We start from the raw sequence: 18,270 nt of genomic DNA, 5'->3' as shown, positions 1-18,270 counted from the left end.
TTTAGAGGTCGATTCCTCACCCCCCCCCCCCACGTTCCTCACCTTGGCTTTCAAGTCTTGTTGGTCGTTTTACGTGTACAACGGGCACAGTAGGAATAAGCACACGTTAACTTGCAACGACGTTTTTTTTTTTTTTTTTGGGGGGGGGGGGGGCGATGTCGATTTGTATTAATCCAACATCTCCATCACCTCTCCCCTCCACTCACCTCTCTCTAACACTGTCTCGGTGTCTTTGTGTGCCCCGTCACACCGTCCATACTATTCTTTTCTCCCCCCCCGCCATCCCTCTCTCCTCCTCTCTGCAGCTGTCTATGGAGGACACCACGTCCATCCTGCCGCGCCTCAAGAGGAACTCAAACGCCTACGGCATCGGCGCTCTGGCTAAGTCTTCTCTGTCAGGTGTGTCAGGTGTGTGTCTGTGCTGTGACCGGTAAAGAGACCCCATGTTGGCTCCGCCCACCCCCCCGCGGACGCTGGAGTCAGCATGGTACCCAAAATGGGTTCCCCCCCCCTTTTTTTTTTTTTTTTTTTCTTCAATCTACCCCTTTCCAGCTCCCATCCCCACCGCCCCGCCCCCCCCACACTGTGATAGTCAATGACTCAGCGTGAGTCATTGGCGGAATGAAATCAGCCTGAAAAAAGACAATAGACACATCAGTGTGCTGCGTGTTGCTCTGAGAACAGGTGAGTGGCGAAGTGAATTAGAGTGTAATTTTGTGTCTGTGTGTTGTCCTGAATTACAATCCGTTTGGATGTTTTGACTTGTGCAAAGTGTCGTGTTCAGTGGGGTTGAATCAAGTGCAGTCAAGTGTTTTTCTTTCAGTGCAGTGTTGTTTGGCTTCATCCAGTGGCGTTTTGGAGAGTGACAAAAAACTGGTGGGGCACCAACCACTTAGCGATACATAACCAACCTCTTACTCACTGGCCTCGTTTGATTTTTTTTTTTTTCTTCTTCAAAATTGTCTCTCAACCGTAACGTGCCAAGCCTCTCAAAGTAGCGTAGCTCAATATAAAAATATTAAGTTAGCTAGCTAGGAGCCAACGTGATTCTTCCGATCGGTTTCCATGGCAACGTCACGTTTGCGTGCTCGGCAGGATTGGTCAAGTGTGATAAAACTGGCATTGGCTCGCAAGGGCGTTTTGAATGTCAAATGAGGTGCCGCCGACGGAAGCGCAACGGAAGTTACTCAACAAAAACAACCCTAAAAAGAGGCATGTTTTTTTTTTTTTAATTCAGCGGAACATCTAAGGGTAAACACAATTAATTCAGGGACGCTAATCTCCAATTTGTTAAATCCCATGAAATTAATTGAAATGGAAATCAAGTCACACTCTTAACTGTCATACAAGAGGAAAATAAGGTTACTACCGTAAATCATATGGAAGCAATTTTCACCTCAAAGATGAAGATGTAGCGCGATAAATTGACACTGGAGTCTTACTGCTTTGAATGTGCAGCCGCTTACTTATTAAAAAAAAAAAAAAAAAAAAAGCAGAAAAAGCTAGGCATTCATTTGAATCTTTGATTCTCTGAACTGAGGCCTCATAGATGATGTGCAACTTCAGAGAACCGCTTGGGGATGCCGCTGTCTCCACTATAAATCTCATGAGGCTGCGTTTTTGAAAACGGATCTATAAAAGCGACTAAACTCCTTAACACATTAAAAAGAATTACAGGGGGTCCAAATCTGCTGTAGTCAATCACAGAACTATGGAAAGCAGAAATCTTGATAGTCAACTTCAGGTCAGTGTACGAGTAGACCAATAAAGACTAGGGCACACTAGTAGAACAACTGTGTCTTACTAGTAATGATTACTAGTGTCACTTTTGACCTAACAGTAGGCAATTAATTAAAGCAGTAACAAAAACCGTTTTGAACCGGAAAAAAACGTTTTTTTGATTTAAAAAGTGCGAGTGCATCGAATCGGATCGTTCCACTTTGAAATGTATCGAGATACGTATCGAATCGTCTTTTATTGGAGAGGTTTCAAGGAATTGGCACATTTACAGTCCTGACAAATTCATCCAAATATGTGTAAAATAACAACAAAAAAGTAATTGCATCATACACTGTTGAACCTAACATATCGAAAACCGTATCGAATCGTCTTTTGCGGAGAGATGCACACCCCTACAATTAACCCGTACTAGGAAACTAGGACAGAACGCACTTGTACATAGACCGTAAGGTGGATATCAAATGTGTTTTTTTTATACGAACCTACCCTAGCACGGTACTACAATTCAAATTTCATTAAATGTTTGTATGAAAACACCTCTCGTCCATAAATATAAATAAATGAATGAAAAACAGTAAGTACGGCGTTAAAATGGAAAGCAACCAAAACATTTTTTTTTCAAGAATATGTTCCCAGCAGGCCCACTAGTTGAAACAAGGCATTCTGGTAAATATTGTGTTTGTGGAATAAGAGTTAATCCACTCGATTTTAGCCATCTCAGGGGGCGGCCATTTTGTCATTTCTGTGGACTGAAAATGACATCACAACTACTCAGCGCTCAGGTAATGACCAATCACGGCTCAGCTTCAGAAAAAAGGGTCAACCGTGATTGGTCATTTTCAGTTGACACAAGTGACAAAATGGCCGCCCCCGGAGATGGCTAAAAACGAGTGGATTAACTCTTATTCCACAAACGCAATATTTACCAGAATGCCTTGTTTCAACTAGTGGGCTTGCATAGAACATATTCTTGGCAAAATAATGTTTGGGTTGACTTCCGCTTTGAGTGAGCATGAGCCTTCTTGTTCCGTGTAATGCCATATTGTTGGTGCAATATGTCAGCCCTTGGGGGCACTTAACTTTAGAATTATTAATAATTTCGCAAAAAGTCGAATCACAATTACATTCACCATTTCCTGTCTATGTAAAACAGCCCTTCCACTTGGCTGTGGTGCACCCACCAGCTCCTAATGCCACGAGTCGCCACTGGCTTGATCTAGTTGTTTTCTGCAGTGCAGTTTATCGGAGTGCAGTGCAGCTGTTCTACTGTGTGGACATCCACAAACATTCCCATCATTTATTCATCCCATCCACTCGCCTCCATCACGGAGCATAACAACAGCCAGGGGTGTTACAGTACTACGCGTCGCCATACAGTGGGCCGGTCGCACCGGAGTCAGCAGCTCAGACGCAACGCGCCCGTCAGCTCGGGTACGGGATGTGATTTTCTCCCGTGGGAGAAAAAAGACAAAAAAAAAAACACACACTCACTCCGGCCGAGGAATGCTGATTGACAGTGAGGAGAAGTAGCACGTTCCGACTTAATGGGCGCAGCTCGGGTGCTAGCGTGTCAGCGGGCCCACCTCTCGTTACTCATGCCAAAGCTGTCACGTCACCCCAATTAACCCCTTCCAGCCCGTCATGCACCTTTGACAGATGGCGCTCATCCATCCCATGCCTTCCTTCCTTCCTTCCTTCCTTCCTTCCTTCCTTCTTTCCCCGCACTCCGCTCAGTCTCATTTCAACACATGAATGTCATCTCCATGACCTTTGTCATTCAGCTATTCTCATAATCCTTGTTCACGAGAACCCTCATTTAACCGCTGCGAGGCTTTGACTGAATGGTACGCTTACATAACTCAATTAGAAGTGATATGAATATTTAATACGGGAAAAATTATTTACAAATTGCAACGTTAAAATGCACGTTGGGGGAAAAAAAAAAAAAAAAAAAAATCGAATCAACTTCGTATGTGCAGTGGATTTCAAACGTTTACACACCCCTGTTCAAATGCCAGGTTTTTGTGATATTAAAACCAAGACCATAACACGTTTTCTCACATGTGTTTGGGAGATTTTTGAAACCAAGGTTGTCATGATTGCAAAAGGTATGTTTTTTGCAAACACAACAGTACTCATCACCAAAAGAACGCCATACTTACAGTGAGGCATAGTAGTCGAAACATGATGCTTTGGGGCTGTTTTTTTTTCCAGCTGGAACTAGCGGCTCAGACAAGGTGGAAGGAATTATCATGTTTCTGCAAAAAAAAAGAAGAAAAAAAAAAGTCAGGAACACTCGCAATTTATTTGATGCTAATCAGAGGCTCTCTAAATGATGTGTGCTGTTCAATATTTTTGTTTTTTTTATTCAACCTCAATTTAATCAGGAAATTCCCATTGAGATGAAAAAACTATTTTGTATTTTGGATTATAGTTAGTTTTGACTTTGTTTTTTTACATTTCAGTTACTTTGAATTAGTTTTGAGAGATGTTTTTATAAATTTTAGTATTAGGTTTTTTTTTTGGGGGGGTATAGTGCAAGATAAAAAATGTCACTGAGTATGGTGTAACAGAGTAAAGTAAACTTCAATTCTAAAACAGTGCAGACATTCAGCAATACCTAAAATGAACTGAAAGCTCATATTTGCTAAAATGACACTGTTGTTAGTTTTAAATGGTTTTACAAACGTAAGATGTAGTTTCATTTTTTTTTTCAAAAGCCTTTTCGTTTTATTTTGTTAACGAAAATGTTTTTTCAATTATATATATATATATTTTGTTAATTAATGGTAGAAAAGGTTTTGAAATTATTGATCCTGGCTTCCATTTTTTTTGTTAATAATACAAAAAAAATCATTTAAACAGGGGTGTGTGGACTTTTTATACCCGCTGTATCTGAACATTCCCGATAGGAGAATCTGTTGACTGGCTAAAACAATGCTAAATTGACGAACTGGACATTCTATTAGGTACACCTGCACAATCCAACACGACTCATGGCGTGTTTCCGATCGTCTAATTCTAATTTAGCTCGATGAAAGGGGACAATATTAAATCATGCCTCTCGGTCTCAAGATTAAGCGGCTCCAAAATGTTGCCCCTGTCATTGAGATGAATAAGTTACACCGAAAATGACAAACAATAGCAAACACACTGTTGAATGAAGTCCGCCCTGGCGTGTGTCAATCAAAACAAAGCGTGACGTGGTATTGGATTTTTCATTACATGTGATTGTAGAGGTGTACATAACGAAGTGTCTGGTGAGAGCGTGTAATAATATCAAATCAATCATACTCAAAGACATAACTCAATAACATCAAATGGAAAAAAAAGCAATATATCAGTCCAAGCCTACTGGCTTCGCACATTTTGACAGGCCATCAAAACTTCCGACACCAAACCGTCATACGCGCTTGGAAATAACGCTTCTATCCTTTGTCTGCCCTTCCCCCTCTTTTCTATTTGCCCACACGTCTCTTCTCCATTTACCCTCTGAATTACACGTCCCTCAACCCCCTCTCATCCATCACCTCTTCCTCCCGAACCCCGCGCCGTTCGCCCTTCAGGTGTGACGCGCACCATGAAGGAAAGAGTGACCAAACCAACGGCCATGGCCCAGGGCCGCGTCGCCCACATGATTGAGTGGCAAAACTGGGGCATGGCGACGGTGGGCGTGGGGGGCCTCCCCCAGTCCCGCATCAGCACCCAGGAGCGGGAAAAGGAGCGGCGGCTGGAGAACGACGCGTACAGCGACCTGAGCGACGGCGAGAAGGAGGCCCGATTCGCCGCAGGTTTGGGAAGCGCGCCCGCGGCCGAGGGAAAAGTTCTTCACGCTGCCCGACGAGTAGGGCTGAATGGTTTTGGGAACGAATCTACTTGAGATTGTTCTTCCCTCAATAATGCGATTCAACACACGATTCTTTTTTCCAAGATCCTTTCCCCATGTATTTTTTTTTTTTTTTAATCAAGGGGAAGTCAACCCAAACATATTTTTATCAAGAATATGTTCTATGCAAGGCCACTAGTTAAAACAAGGCATTCTGATAAATATTGCGTTTGCGGAATAAGAGTTAATCCACCCGTGTTTAGCGTTCTCATGGGGCGGCCATTTTGTCACTTCTGTCCACTGAAAATGACATCACAGAGGCTCAGGGCTCAGATAATGACCAATCACAGCTCCGCTGTTTTCTGAAGCTGAGCCTTGATTGGTCGTTACCTGAGCCCTGAGCATTTGTGATGTCATTTTCAGTGGACAGAAGTGACAAAATGGCCAACCCCTGTGATGGCTGAAAACGGCCCGATTTTATTGCTTAACTCTTATTCCAAAAACGCAATATTAATTAGAATGCCGTGTTTCAACTAATGGGCCTGCATAGAACATATTCTTGAAAAAAATATGTTTGGGTTGACTTCCCACTTAAAGCACTGAACTTATCAAGACTTTAAATAAAATAAAAGGATGGGAATTAAAACATGTTTATTTATGATCCATCGATTAATCTACACAAATAATCAACAATAATGTAATCAACTTTTGATGAATTATTCAGCCTTACTGTCGCATGCTCCTCTCCTTCTTGGGATTCGTGCCGGTTCTACAGCCAATGAAGCTCCAGGTGGTGCATGTCTTTTGCCGTCCAACCTCAGGCATCCTGCAGCAATTTGCCATCTCCGAGGCGACCCTCCTGGCCTGGTCGTCGATGGACGGCGAGAGCCCTCGGTCGGGATCGAACCAGGGCAGCGTGGCGCATCTGAGCGAGGTCAACCAGGAGAGCATCACCAGTCGAGGTAAAAAAAAAAAAAAAAAAAAGTTTCGCAAAGGCAAATATCCGAAAGTGTGGCTTGGTGAGACCGGAAAATTGCAAGCCCCAGATCTGCATAAACAGCACATTTGGATAGATTAGCCTGCATGCAAGAGTCGCAGTCAGCCTTAATGAGCCGAACATTGTGCTTTGTTGTTGTCCTTACGACCTAAAGGTTTGCGATGCTTCATTTGCATGAAATTATCCCAAGATTCTTAAATCAAATACGCACACACACACAAAAAAAAGACAAGCTCCGAGTTTAAAAATTGCGTCTGGTTTTTACTCTGGGGTCCAATTTATATCTGCCCCTTGGGGAAATTAAGCAGAACAGTGTTTCTGCGTCGCCGTCGTGTGTTGTGGCAATTCACGAATCAACATTATGGTGCTGCTATTAATTTGAGCGCGACTGATATGGATTTTAAAAAATTTTTTTAGACAGATTCCAATTCCGATATTCGACAGAATAAAATTCTGATAACCGGTTAATCGGCTGATAAATTGATAAAAAATATAAATAATGAATATAATAAATTGTTTTGGGGTTCTGTAACGCCTACAACAACACATATTTGCATTTCATTGTTTTAACATACATTTTTCTTGAAAAAAATATGTCTGGGTTGACTTCCTTTTGTATTTGTTCAACTTTATAACAGAGAGAAAATTGGCAAAAATTGGCTAATTTTTTTTTCCACCCCCCGAGTGGTTTCATGTAATTATATTTGTCTCACCACCAGTTACTCAGCATTTCTGTAGTCCTTTCACCTGAATACTTACTCTTACTGAAGCAATGATTTGGAAGACAACTTTTTTTCATTTTACTTGAATCCTATTACCGTCTTCAAAAGTAACAGTGTTTGAATACAATTCTTGGCGACCTCTGAAGCTTGACTCGCCCGCCCCCCGCCGTTTGTTCTTTCCTCCAGATCAGATCTTGCATCACTCCTCAGCCGAGGTGTGGCCTCACACTTACGTCTCCCAGGGACACTACTGCCTCTCCTCCTCGGACGCTTGGGAGCCCATTAACAGCGACCCGTCCGGCGTGGCGTCTCCCGCCGCCGGCTCTTACCTCGTGGGGAGCGAGGGCTACGACGGGCAGGCGGCCGCTCACTTCCTGTCGCAGCAGCAGCAGCAACAGCAGCAGCAGCAACAGCAGTTTAACCTCCAGCAGCAGAGTCAACTGCAGCAGCTGCAGCAGATCCAGCAGATGCAGCACTACCAACAGCAGCAGCTCCTGCAGTATCAGCAGCAACAGGTGAGCATGCGTAGGCAACATGGTCATATAGTAACATATATTTTTTTTCATCACAATTTTGGCCCGGATGTTTGCGCTCAAAACAGCCCACTAGTTGAAACAAGGCAATATGATTAATATGAAATATGAGTTAAGCAGCAAAATCCACCCGTTTTTAGCCATCGCAGGGGGCGGCCATTTTGTCACTTCTGTCGACTGAAAATGACATCACAGACCCTCGGGGCTTAGATAACGGCCAGTCACGGCTCACCCGTTTTCTGAAGCTGAGCACCGAGCAGTTGTGATGTCATTTTCAGTCGACAGACGTGACAAAATGGCCGCCCCCAGAGATGGCTAAAAATGGGTGGATTTTGTTGCTAAACTCATATTCCACAAACACAATCTTAATCAGAATGCTGCGTTTCAACTAGTGGGCCTGCATAGAACAAATGCTTAAAAAATATATGTTTGGGTTAGGGTTAGCAACAATTACGCAATTTAAATGTGAAATGTAACAATTTAAAGCAATAACCCTCCTTGTCTGCTCTGCAACACTCAGGCAACATCTGCGTAACACATCCTGCCAAAAGTTATACTTTCAAAACGAAATCAAGCAGTATAATAATACATTTTCATGACATTTTCTTAGGGCACATGGTGGATTGTTTAATAATGGCACTCAGTAAACAAGTAATAGTTTAAGTGGGACTGCTGAATAAGCCACCGCAGGGCCAAAGAAAGAGTGGTGAAGCTAATGCTTTTATTTTGATGGCCTGATTTTCGAACAGGATGTTACGCCAATGTTGCCCCAACTTATTCAAGTTTTGTCATGTTGACCAAGAGGCTCGTTAATGCCTTTTGTTCATAATAGCTAGCATTGTGGAATACGCCTTGCTGTCCATATGCCATCAATAATATTCAATAAAGGTAAAAAAAAAAAAAAAAAAAATGTCCACATCATTTAGTCATTTATATGAATTTCACACTGTTTTTGTACGTACAGCTATAGGTATTCTCTATGAAATTATTTTTTTGTTCATATTTTTGCATGTCTGGAACGGATTAATTTAAGTGTACATTATTTCCTATGGGAAATTAGTGCTCTGGATTTCATACGGCATGTTCCTAAGGATCACAACAGAACTTTCCCACTCACGTTCTGATCGCAGTCTCCTCGCTGTTGTTTTCTAGTCACTGGAACACCGACTGCACAGCGCCAACCACTCCTTGCAAGCGACCCCCAACAGCACCATCCACAGCCTGGTCCACCAAGTGCACCCGCCCCTGGTGGATCTGTGGAACACGGGCCAGATGGAGGCCTACCAGGTGGAAGCGGGAGGCTACATGGGCACTGCGGCCGTGGTGGAGACCGGCCTCTGCGTTCCCGCCGGGGAAGAGCTGGTGGGGAATGAACACTCGCCGCTGCTGGAACAGCAGGAGGAAGAGGAGGATGTCAAGGTGAGCTTACATCATGTTTACAATCAAGGCCATGCATACATCCTTCCATCCCAGGGTTATAATAGTTTTGCAATTGTCATTATAGTTCGTTTTATTTCGTTTTATTTTTAAAATGTATTCGTTTTGGTTAGTTCGTTTTTTTCGAAATTGTTTCATTTTAGTTCAGTTTTTATTCATTTTAAGTATTAGTTTTATTTATTTCTTGTGTATAGTCTTAAAAAAAAAAAAACATTAGTCTATGTATTGTGTAATACAATTTCAACAAAAATATTATTTTAAAAACAATCATCCACAAATCAAATACAGGTACTGCCGCCTGGGAGCGACGTCATCTGGTATCTTTTTTTATTTATTTTTATTTTTTTATTGGCTGCTGCTAGATGACGTCGCCTTTAGGACCACAACTCCCGGACGATTTGTTCGACCTTCTTCCTGTTAACAGCTGTGCCGCAATACTGAAATAATTACATTTAAAATCAACACCAAAAGCTCATATATTTAATTAATTTCCAAAGATGAAAAATAAATGACTTTTTCACTATATACTTAGTTTTGCAAATGAAAAATGTAGTTTCAATTTGTTTTAGTTTGTTTGGAAGCATTTTCGTTTTTAATTGGTTTACGAAAAAAAAAAATTCAAGTTTAGTTTGACTTATTTTGTAAGCCTTTGTTAACTAGCATAACTTCCTCTTTTTTCAAGTTTAGTTTGACTTATTTTGTAGGTCTTTGTTAACTGGCATAACTTCCTATCCGTCTTTCTATCAAGGATGGAGAAATGACACTGTGTATGGAGCCAGAGTCGTCCACGTTGACTCCGCCCACGCATCCGGGGGACGCCTCAGGCGGCAGTAGTCCGGGGCAACCGCCGGCCTCGCCAGTGGGCGAGCAGAAGGCCTGCGACGCCACGCCGGCCGGCCTTGCTCACACGCTACAGGAGGAGGAGGAGGAGGACGAGGAGGACGAGGACGCCGGGCAGCAGGAAGAGGGGCCGGCCGGTTCCATGGCAACCAACTAACTTCCTGGCTGTCACGTGACTCCTCCATACAAACTGACCGGAAGTCAGCCGTAGTAATACAATATCTATCTATTATTCTGTTGCTTTTCAGGTATCCAAAAAAAAAAAAACAAAAAAAAACAAAAAAAAGGAAGATTTTTTTTTTCCAGGCAGGGCGGATTGTTTGGAAACTGCGGACTCGTGCCGATAAGGAGACCTGATGCAACAAACTTTGTAAGCCTTACATCCCAAAGGTAAACACGACGGACATTACCATCAGGGATCAGGAGGGAATCGGTGGTGTTGCGTGGGGGGAGGGAAGGGGGGGGGGGGGGGGGGGGTTGTGCGGCGGACACATGCATGCGACCCCATCATCCTATTACAAAGACCTAACATATTAAAACAGTATAATAGGAATAATTTTATAATAGCGTGAGATGGGGTTAAGGAGCAAGCCAAGTGTATATTAACAATTTCCTTCAGTGGAGGAGAGGAGGAGGGGGCGATTTTTGTTTATATGTTAGAGCATTGTGTTCCCCCTTCTTACATCCTAATGAGTTACGGCAGCCCCCCCCCCCCCCACCGATGATGAAGACTAATGAAAACTTCCACGCACACACACACACACACACACACACACAATAACACTGCACAGATAAGGATTGTACTGTAAAGATAAGTGTGCTTCCTACTCTGTCTCACTGTATGCATGTTCCTATGGAGTACCTGTACTATACAGCACTGTATAGACTTTGCACTGAACCATAGTCGGGGGGCCGGTACGTGGCGGGACGGTGGATTCGCAGTAGGCTCGTATCGGTGGCGAATGATGGAGGGCGGGGGGTGGAAAACAAAAGACAGAGCTGTCTTTTTTTTTTTTTTTTGCACTGATGCAATCCAACCCATCAGAGGTTGCCTTCTGGACTGTTGATGTTGGCCGGGGCCCACCCTTGAAAGCTTTCAGCAACCAAAGCGCGGCCACTTGACAACGTCAACCCTCAACTAATGATGATGATGATGATGATGATGATGATGATGATGACGATGACGATGATTCCCATTTGAATGTACTGGCCTGGACCAGGACGCTTTCGGGATTTGTGTGTTGAGATGGAATTCACCGTTGGCTCATCTGCAGCACCACTACGACTACATACGGTCGGGTCCAGAAGTGTGTGGACAATGAGGTTTTTTGGGGGATTTTGCATTTTTACACCACCACAAAAATAAAAGCGAGATGCTGTTCAAGTGTAGACTTTCAGCTTTCACTTAAGCGGTTGCACAAAAATGGGAAAGGTATTTACCATTCAGGGATTAGAGCCATTTTATACAGACAGCCTCACATTTATTAATAAAGTGTTCTGCTATAACAATATATTCAACAAGTTTTATTTTTTTTTCTATTTTTTCCTATTGAATGAAAGGAAAAGCCATTAATCCATTCCGACCTCCTTGCCCAAAAAATGTTGAGCCCTCGGCAGTCCTCACCTCTTTGCTGACTAACTCTGAGCTCATCAGTACGGCACTAATATTAGTCACTCTACCCAGAGGATAAAGAATATGACTGCGAGCACTGTAATATTTTCTGCCTACATGTTGGTGCTGAACAATTTATGTTCAATTTATTGCTTAAAAGGGTTAAAGCACCACAACGTAGATGCTAATTAGCATTAGCAACAGACTAGCGAGCCTTTTTTAGGCAGTTATTTGGCTGTTTTGCTGCTTATTGTAAAGTGATTTGTGTTGAGTTGATTGCCAACATAAAGTTTCATCTCTCCAAAGATGAAAAAAAAAAAAAAAGTCAAATCTGTGTTTCCTGTGCATGAATGGCACCAGTGGTTTGCACCTTGTTGGAATCCTTCTGTATGATTTACATTCAAGAAAGCATTTCTTGATGGTACATTTTGACAAAGATACGCCTCGCTTTCTCAGCCTTCTGCTAATGTTGTGAAAAGCCACTTCAGACAAGGCAAAGAAATTGAATATTCGTCCACGGCCAACCCGGATCTCGAGCAATAGAGCATGCTTTTCACTTACCGAAGGGCAAAAGTGAAGGCAACAAATTGAAGGTGGCTGCAGCGGAAGCATCTCCGAGGAGGAAACTGTCAATAGCTGCTGAGTATCAACAGTAGTGGTATTTTTTTTTTTTTTTTAGTTTTTTTTTTACAGTGATCATTTTGAGTCCCTGAAAATTAAGAGATCTACAAGCAATGTCTGGACTGTAATTCATCAGTGGTAAATGCCATTTGTCCTCATATAAAAGCTGAAAGTCTACAGTTCAATTCCATCTTGATTATTTTTCATTATGGTGATGGACAAAGCCAAACGTCATAAAAATGCTTCTGCACCGAAAAGACGATGATGAATATCCAAATTGTAACCAGCAATAGGCAGACACGAGGCCGGCTCGCCAGTGTCAGCTCCTGTTATATAGATGTAAATAATTGAAGAAAAACACCTTAGGCTCACAAATTTCAGGTTTGATTTTTTTTTTTTTTTCTTTCTTTCACCATTTGGTCTTAACTTTCTGTTCGTATTTCTCCTTAACCCACAATTCAGGCCCGCAGTCATCGTTTCAGCGTCGGTTCCATTCGAGTGGAGCTGAAAACCTGCTTGGGTGGGTCTGCCTTGCGCCTACGACGGACGCGTGCTGCCCAATCAGCCAATCAGGGAATAGACGAGGCGGAGCTAAAGGCGTCTTCCTTGCTCGTGTGCGATAACTGTGAGGCGGTTGCTTGTGTGCTGACACATTTGCATTTATTTGTATTATTTGAAATCTTTTCCTGTGAGGAATCGGGGGGGGGGGCGGGGGGCATTGAGGAGACTTGCTGTGCATGGAAACCTTCCATGTCTATTCTCTGTCGGGGAGAATCTTCTCCTCATGTTGGTGATTGTGTGGGAAATTTTTAAGATACAGTATATACACACACACACACACACATACATATAATATATATATATATATATATATATATATATATATATATATATATATATATATATATATATATATATATATATATATATATATAGTTTAAAAAAAAACTGCAATTTACTGACTTGAATGAATTGATGTATTGATGGCTTCTTTATGCAATGCCGGGACAATGTTTATTTTTCTACTTGAAAATCCCCGAAGCTAGAATAGGTGTCATGGTTGTAAAGTCGCGCACTCTTAAAACTGCTGGGTCGAAAGTAACCCAAATTGGGTGAAGCGGCTAACCCCAGCGCTGGGTCCAAAGGGGACAGAGCCAATGCTGGGTTATTTGTACCCACTACATTGGGTTGAGGATGTGACCCAGCATGTTGGGTCAAGATTTGGATCCACCAAGGGGTAAAATCTCCTCATAGTGATGAATTAAAGCAACCAAGAAACGGGTTATCAAGTTATCTGATCTTCAACCCAATTTGCCGGGACAAAAGTAATCAACCCAACCCTTGTGTAAAAGTAACCCAATCGGCTCAAAATCCACAGCTGCCCATCGAGTGGGTTAGGAAAACAACCCAGTATTTTTTGGTGTGTATTTGAACGCCGAGAAAACAACTCTGAGGGATGAAAAGTTCGATTTTGGTGTTGTTGTTTTTTTTCTCCTTTTTGACGAGTGGAAAGAGCGTTCCGAATAGAATGTCTTTACACAATGGCACATATTCATTTATTTATTGAGCAATTGGGGAGGATTCGCTTGTACAGAATCTACGGTTTGATGTGACCCTTCTATGTTTTTTTAAGGGTCTCGTTCTTAGATGCTGCTTTCGTTCTATATGGGCTCACCTCCAAAAGGCAAGATACATGGGGGGGGGGGAAAGCGGGAACAACACTGCTTCTTCTTTTCCGGGTTTGGGGGAGGGGGGGGGGGGGGGGGGGTGAGTTGAATTCCTGCTTTTTTTCTGTTGACCGAAATCTCAATGAATGAATAAATAAGAAGCCACATTGATTCCTGTGGATGTAAAGGCTTTAAGGACCACGTCTCTCTCGCGCTCGCTCTCCTTTTCTTATGAGTCCAATGCCGCTCAAGCCGCTTCCTTTGTGTGTGTCGCGTGTATTTCTACGTTTGTGTGTAACGTGTTGTCATGTCGGAAGAATCACCGCCGGGTTAAAACAATAAAAAAAAAAAAAAAAAAAAAAAAGGTTGGGGAACCGTTTGAACCAAAGGATATTGGAGGCAATCAGCGGCATCAAAAATCACAGATTCTGGGTGAAATCACAATACTCTTGTGTATAAAAATTGGCACTCACGCATACCTGATGGACCTTTCTTCCTTCTGGTCTCCAATTTTTTTTTTCCGTTCATGTCTTCATCCGTTTGTTTTGTTTCCCATCCTCCTCCTCGTCACTCCCGCACGGCCGAACCTCCTCCCACCACTCCGACTCCCTTCTCGTCTCCACCTGTGGAGCAAATAAACAAAGACAAAGCAAACGTTTCGTGCATATGTGCGTTTGTCTCTTGTAGACTTGCTCTGATTTTCCTTTTTGAAACTATGCGCAGTCTGAAAACAGGAGAGGCATTTCGATTCGGGTTGTTTTTGTTGAGACTTTTCGGCCACAGTAAGTTCCGGTAGTCAAATTGTATCCGACAGGAGATTGCGCTATGATACTGTGGCGTTATGCATGTATGTTCGTTTTTGTCAATTCTGCTCATTTATAGTCAAAGTACAGCAATGACAAATTGATTCAACCAATGACAGTGACAAGCAGTGGTTTGCTTCGCCAATAATCATCAATGTCAGTCAATAATTGTAAAAATAATGGGTTAGTGGCTGTTTTTTGTTTTGGTAATGGATGAGCCTCAATATTGAGTAGAGTGGAAAAGTGTCAATGAATATCTAAAATAAATTGTACATCATTTTCCCCCATTTATTATTTTTTAAAAATGACAGACTATTATGGGTGATTTCAGAGCAATTATATCATAGTAAATCATACATTTAAATTAACCTTAATCAGTAAACAGTAAATCTTCGTCGAGGTCAATGTCATTAAGTCTATCTCAACATATTTCATTGTCGTCATTAAGTGCTGCCAGTCTTTCATGGAGCTTCTTGTTGAAAATAAGCAGACGTTGACGCAGATCTTCGTCGTACGGAGATGTCAAAAGAGTTTGTAAAAGACGCAGGAAGGCACCTGAGATTTGAAGAAAAAAAAAAAAAAAAAAAAAAAAAGTAGAAAAATTTGGCTCGATGAGAGCGCAAAGTTTGTGACCTGACTCGTCCTTCCTAGATGGGCTCATCCGACTCCTCGCTGTCCCGCTCCTCATGCAGGGGGGAGAGAGCGAGGACGGGGCCGCTGGGCGAGCCCGGCGAGTCGGTGGGCGAGGGCGAGCCGGGAGAGGAGGTGGACGGGGACGCCGGCTCGCGCGTGCTGGCAGAGTCGCCGCCGCCGCCGCTGGGCGAGGACGGGGCGTCCCCGGCGGGCATCCCTCGGGAATCGTCCTTCCTCGCCGCATCCCCGTCCCTCCTGCTCCCCTCGCCCCAAAGGTCCCGGTCCCACGTCGGGGAGGAAGTGGTGGAGGAGGGCGGCTGGTGCTTCTTGGCTTTCCTGCTGGCGTCCCGGAAGCTGGCCAACGGAGGGCGGAGCCTCACGCCGCTCCGAGTCGAGCCCTCGATGGCTTTCTGCAACTGGGACCACAGAAGAGGAAGACAACGAAAATCAATTTCGGGAAATAAAGGCATTAACATCTGTTTTATTCATTAAATGTAATTTATTCCTCCCTGCACGCTATTCTCTTCTTTTCATAGCGTTTCTCTTGTTTGCACTGCTTGCAGAATACGAGTGTGAACGTTAGATTTTTTTCGTCCAATCAGATTTCAGCCTCTATGTGTTGCCATGTCAATTTCATCCGCCCAGTGCCTTTACAGTCAACAGTGCTGGCCAGTGTCACTTAAACTTTCAGTTGTGTGAAAAATAAAAATAGCACAAGAATATTGTACGGTATAAAAACATATCCTAATAACAATTAGCATGCAAAGAGCGAAACGGTTTGCGCATCATGATGTCTTCATTAGAATGTGTGACTTGGCCACTGGGGAGCGGTATAATACAGTCATCACGACACAAAGAAAGAAGACTTTCACAGCTACTTGTAAGTCACTTAGTAAACTGCTGTAATATGAGTCATTTTTCCCCGGAGGATAAAGAATATATTCCTGTGGGACCGGGACGACTACAAATGGCGGAAATCAAAGAATAATCAACGCTCACTAAAAGTGAAACTGTGTCGCTGCTGTTTTTGTTCAGATATCCATTGACTAAAACATAGCTTTAGTGGTAGAAATATTGTGGCGGACTCTAATGTACATCACTAATACATATCATTTTATGTCACTATTAATAGCACAACTGCCTTTAAAACATATATATTCTTAGACTTGTTCTCATTTTACTGCTTTACAGAAATATGAACATTTAGATATGATATACAGTGCACTAGATTCAGACAAGCCCAATGACTCTTACGGCTAGGAAATTCTCATTTATGCATTGCGTATGTCCAAGATAGGCAAATTGTCAAAAACACACATATAAGTAAATAACAAAAAAAAAAAAAAAGGAGCCTTACCTCTTTGAGTGCGACCACACCCACCAGCTTGCCAATACTGGTGACGTAGGCGTGACTCAGACCCAGCAGAGAGAACAGAGTGTGGGTCTGAGTAACAACAGAGAGGAGGAAGAGGAGGAGGAGGAGGAGGAGGGAGGGGGGATGCCGTCCAGTCAGTGTTAAATGTATTGGAATGCGACAGCATTCTGCTTGCGTGGCTGCTCTTAAACACATCACGTCCACTTAACAACAATGTATTGCTATAATGTGCTGCACACAAGTCATGTGGCGCATAGCGGAATACATAATGTATGTGTGGCGTGTGTGAAATTCTTTGCTGCACACAATTGAATTCATTACATTCAATTTATTTGTCTTTCGTTCACTTTACTCAAGTAATGGCATAACATTTCGATAATTCCGGTGTTCTGAAATTCCTTCCTAGCCGTCGAGGCATCCTACCACTACATTCGGTGACTATTTTCGTTTTTATTGAGTCTTATTTGACTTTTTCATTGCCTCAAGAATACTTTTGGCGTGTGTTTTCCGTCTTAGCTTTTAAGCATGGTTTGTTTTCTTGTCGTTGATTTGTTGACCACGTACATCACACAGTGGTATGTATACCACACTCAATTGTCTCATTCAATTGGCATGTAAGTATTTTCTTGAGGTATTTTTTAAAGTTCTACCTACCAGTCTGCATCTAAAATAAACAAGATGAAATGGCACGGTAGTATTTTGGCTGTCAAATTAGCCTTTGGTAGGAAGTTTCGATGGGGTAGGATAATTTGGCGGAACACCGGTTCTAATTCTGATTCCTCAATTTGATTCCGGTTCCTCACGATTCTGAATTACGATTCTTTAAAAAAAAAAAAAAAGAAAAAGGGCATGGTTGAAATGAGCGAGCTAACCAGTTACTGTTTATGAACTTTACTATGAATTTCACAAATGGATATTTTTAACCAGTGTATTAAAGTATTCTTTCCAATAATATGTTCTATGCGGCCACACTAGTCTAAACACGGCATTCTGATCAATATTGCATTTGTGGAATATGGATTAAGCAGCAAAATCCATCTCAGTGGGCGGCCATTTTGCCTCTTGCTGTCGAAAATGAAAATGGAATCACAGTGCCGAAGGGCTTAGCTTGCGACGCCACACGCCCAGAAACAGGCGAGCCGCAACCGGTCGTTACCTAATTATGTTCGGCGGCTGCCTCCCTCGCCACAAACTAGGCTTTGAATTTAGCGCCGACATTTTAAAATCTGCACGATTCCAGGAGAATCGGAATGCTGGTCCCGGCTCCACTCGATTCTCGATGCTGAGCAAGCGACAGCTCATCACTTGAAAAATTCCGGCACTTACCTTGTGCAAAGACGTTCTTTCCACCAGCTGAAAGGGGGAGGGGTCAATGCGAATCTGCTCCATATCCATCGGCTTGTCCATCTCGGCCTCCTCCCAGGCTTTGATCTGCACGGGCAGGACAGGACCGCACTTATCGCA

The 18,270-nt window shown here is 42.8% G+C and overlaps 2 protein-coding genes across 12 annotated transcripts in view; one reads left to right on the top strand and one right to left on the bottom strand.

Annotated features, from left to right (window-relative positions):
* The window catches only part of fam131bb (family with sequence similarity 131 member Bb), a 29,800-nt gene extending 19,235 nt beyond the window's left edge, over nucleotides 1–10,565 (top strand). For 5 of the 9 annotated variants that reach the window (XM_086037549.1, XM_086037550.1, XM_086037552.1 and 2 more), the window contains 6 exons: nucleotides 306–408; nucleotides 5,307–5,531; nucleotides 6,388–6,528; nucleotides 7,472–7,800; nucleotides 8,971–9,237; nucleotides 10,004–10,565. In XM_086037549.1, coding sequence (XP_085893675.1) covers nucleotides 306–408; nucleotides 5,307–5,531; nucleotides 6,388–6,528; nucleotides 7,472–7,800; nucleotides 8,971–9,237; nucleotides 10,004–10,252 — 1,314 coding nt within the window. In that variant the 3' untranslated portion in view covers nucleotides 10,253–10,565. Of the gene's footprint in view, nucleotides 1–305; nucleotides 685–2,667; nucleotides 3,172–5,306; nucleotides 5,532–6,387; nucleotides 6,529–7,471; nucleotides 7,801–8,970; nucleotides 9,238–10,003 lie in introns of those variants that run through there. The other 4 variants (XM_086037551.1, XM_086037554.1, XM_086037556.1 and 1 more) reach the window with 3 other exon arrangements.
* Nucleotides 1–18,270, bottom strand: part of clcn1b (chloride channel, voltage-sensitive 1b) — a 44,683-nt gene that overhangs the window by 1,449 nt on the left and 24,964 nt on the right. For 2 of the 3 annotated variants that reach the window (XM_086037538.1, XM_086037536.1), the window contains exons 21-27: nucleotides 18,133–18,237; nucleotides 16,789–16,875; nucleotides 15,432–15,847; nucleotides 14,475–14,618; nucleotides 8,936–9,204; nucleotides 6,297–7,779; nucleotides 3,903–3,998 (exon numbers count right to left, since the gene is read on the bottom strand). In XM_086037538.1, the coding sequence (XP_085893664.1) occupies nucleotides 15,446–15,847; nucleotides 16,789–16,875; nucleotides 18,133–18,237 (594 nt within the window). In that variant the 3' untranslated portion in view covers nucleotides 3,903–3,998; nucleotides 6,297–7,779; nucleotides 8,936–9,204; nucleotides 14,475–14,618; nucleotides 15,432–15,445. Of the gene's footprint in view, nucleotides 1–3,902; nucleotides 3,999–6,296; nucleotides 7,780–8,935; nucleotides 9,205–14,474; nucleotides 14,619–15,072; nucleotides 15,848–16,788; nucleotides 16,876–18,132; nucleotides 18,238–18,270 lie in introns of those variants that run through there. The other variant, XM_086037537.1, reaches the window with a different exon arrangement.

The sequence above is a fragment of the Filicampus tigris genome, chromosome 8 (genome assembly GCF_054856515.1).
Source record: "Filicampus tigris isolate MCC_2025a chromosome 8, RoL_Ftig_1.0, whole genome shotgun sequence".
Taxonomy (NCBI): domain Eukaryota; kingdom Metazoa; phylum Chordata; class Actinopteri; order Syngnathiformes; family Syngnathidae; genus Filicampus; species Filicampus tigris.
Note: the sequence above shows the minus strand (reverse complement) of the source record. Positions and strands in the feature narration are given on the sequence as shown.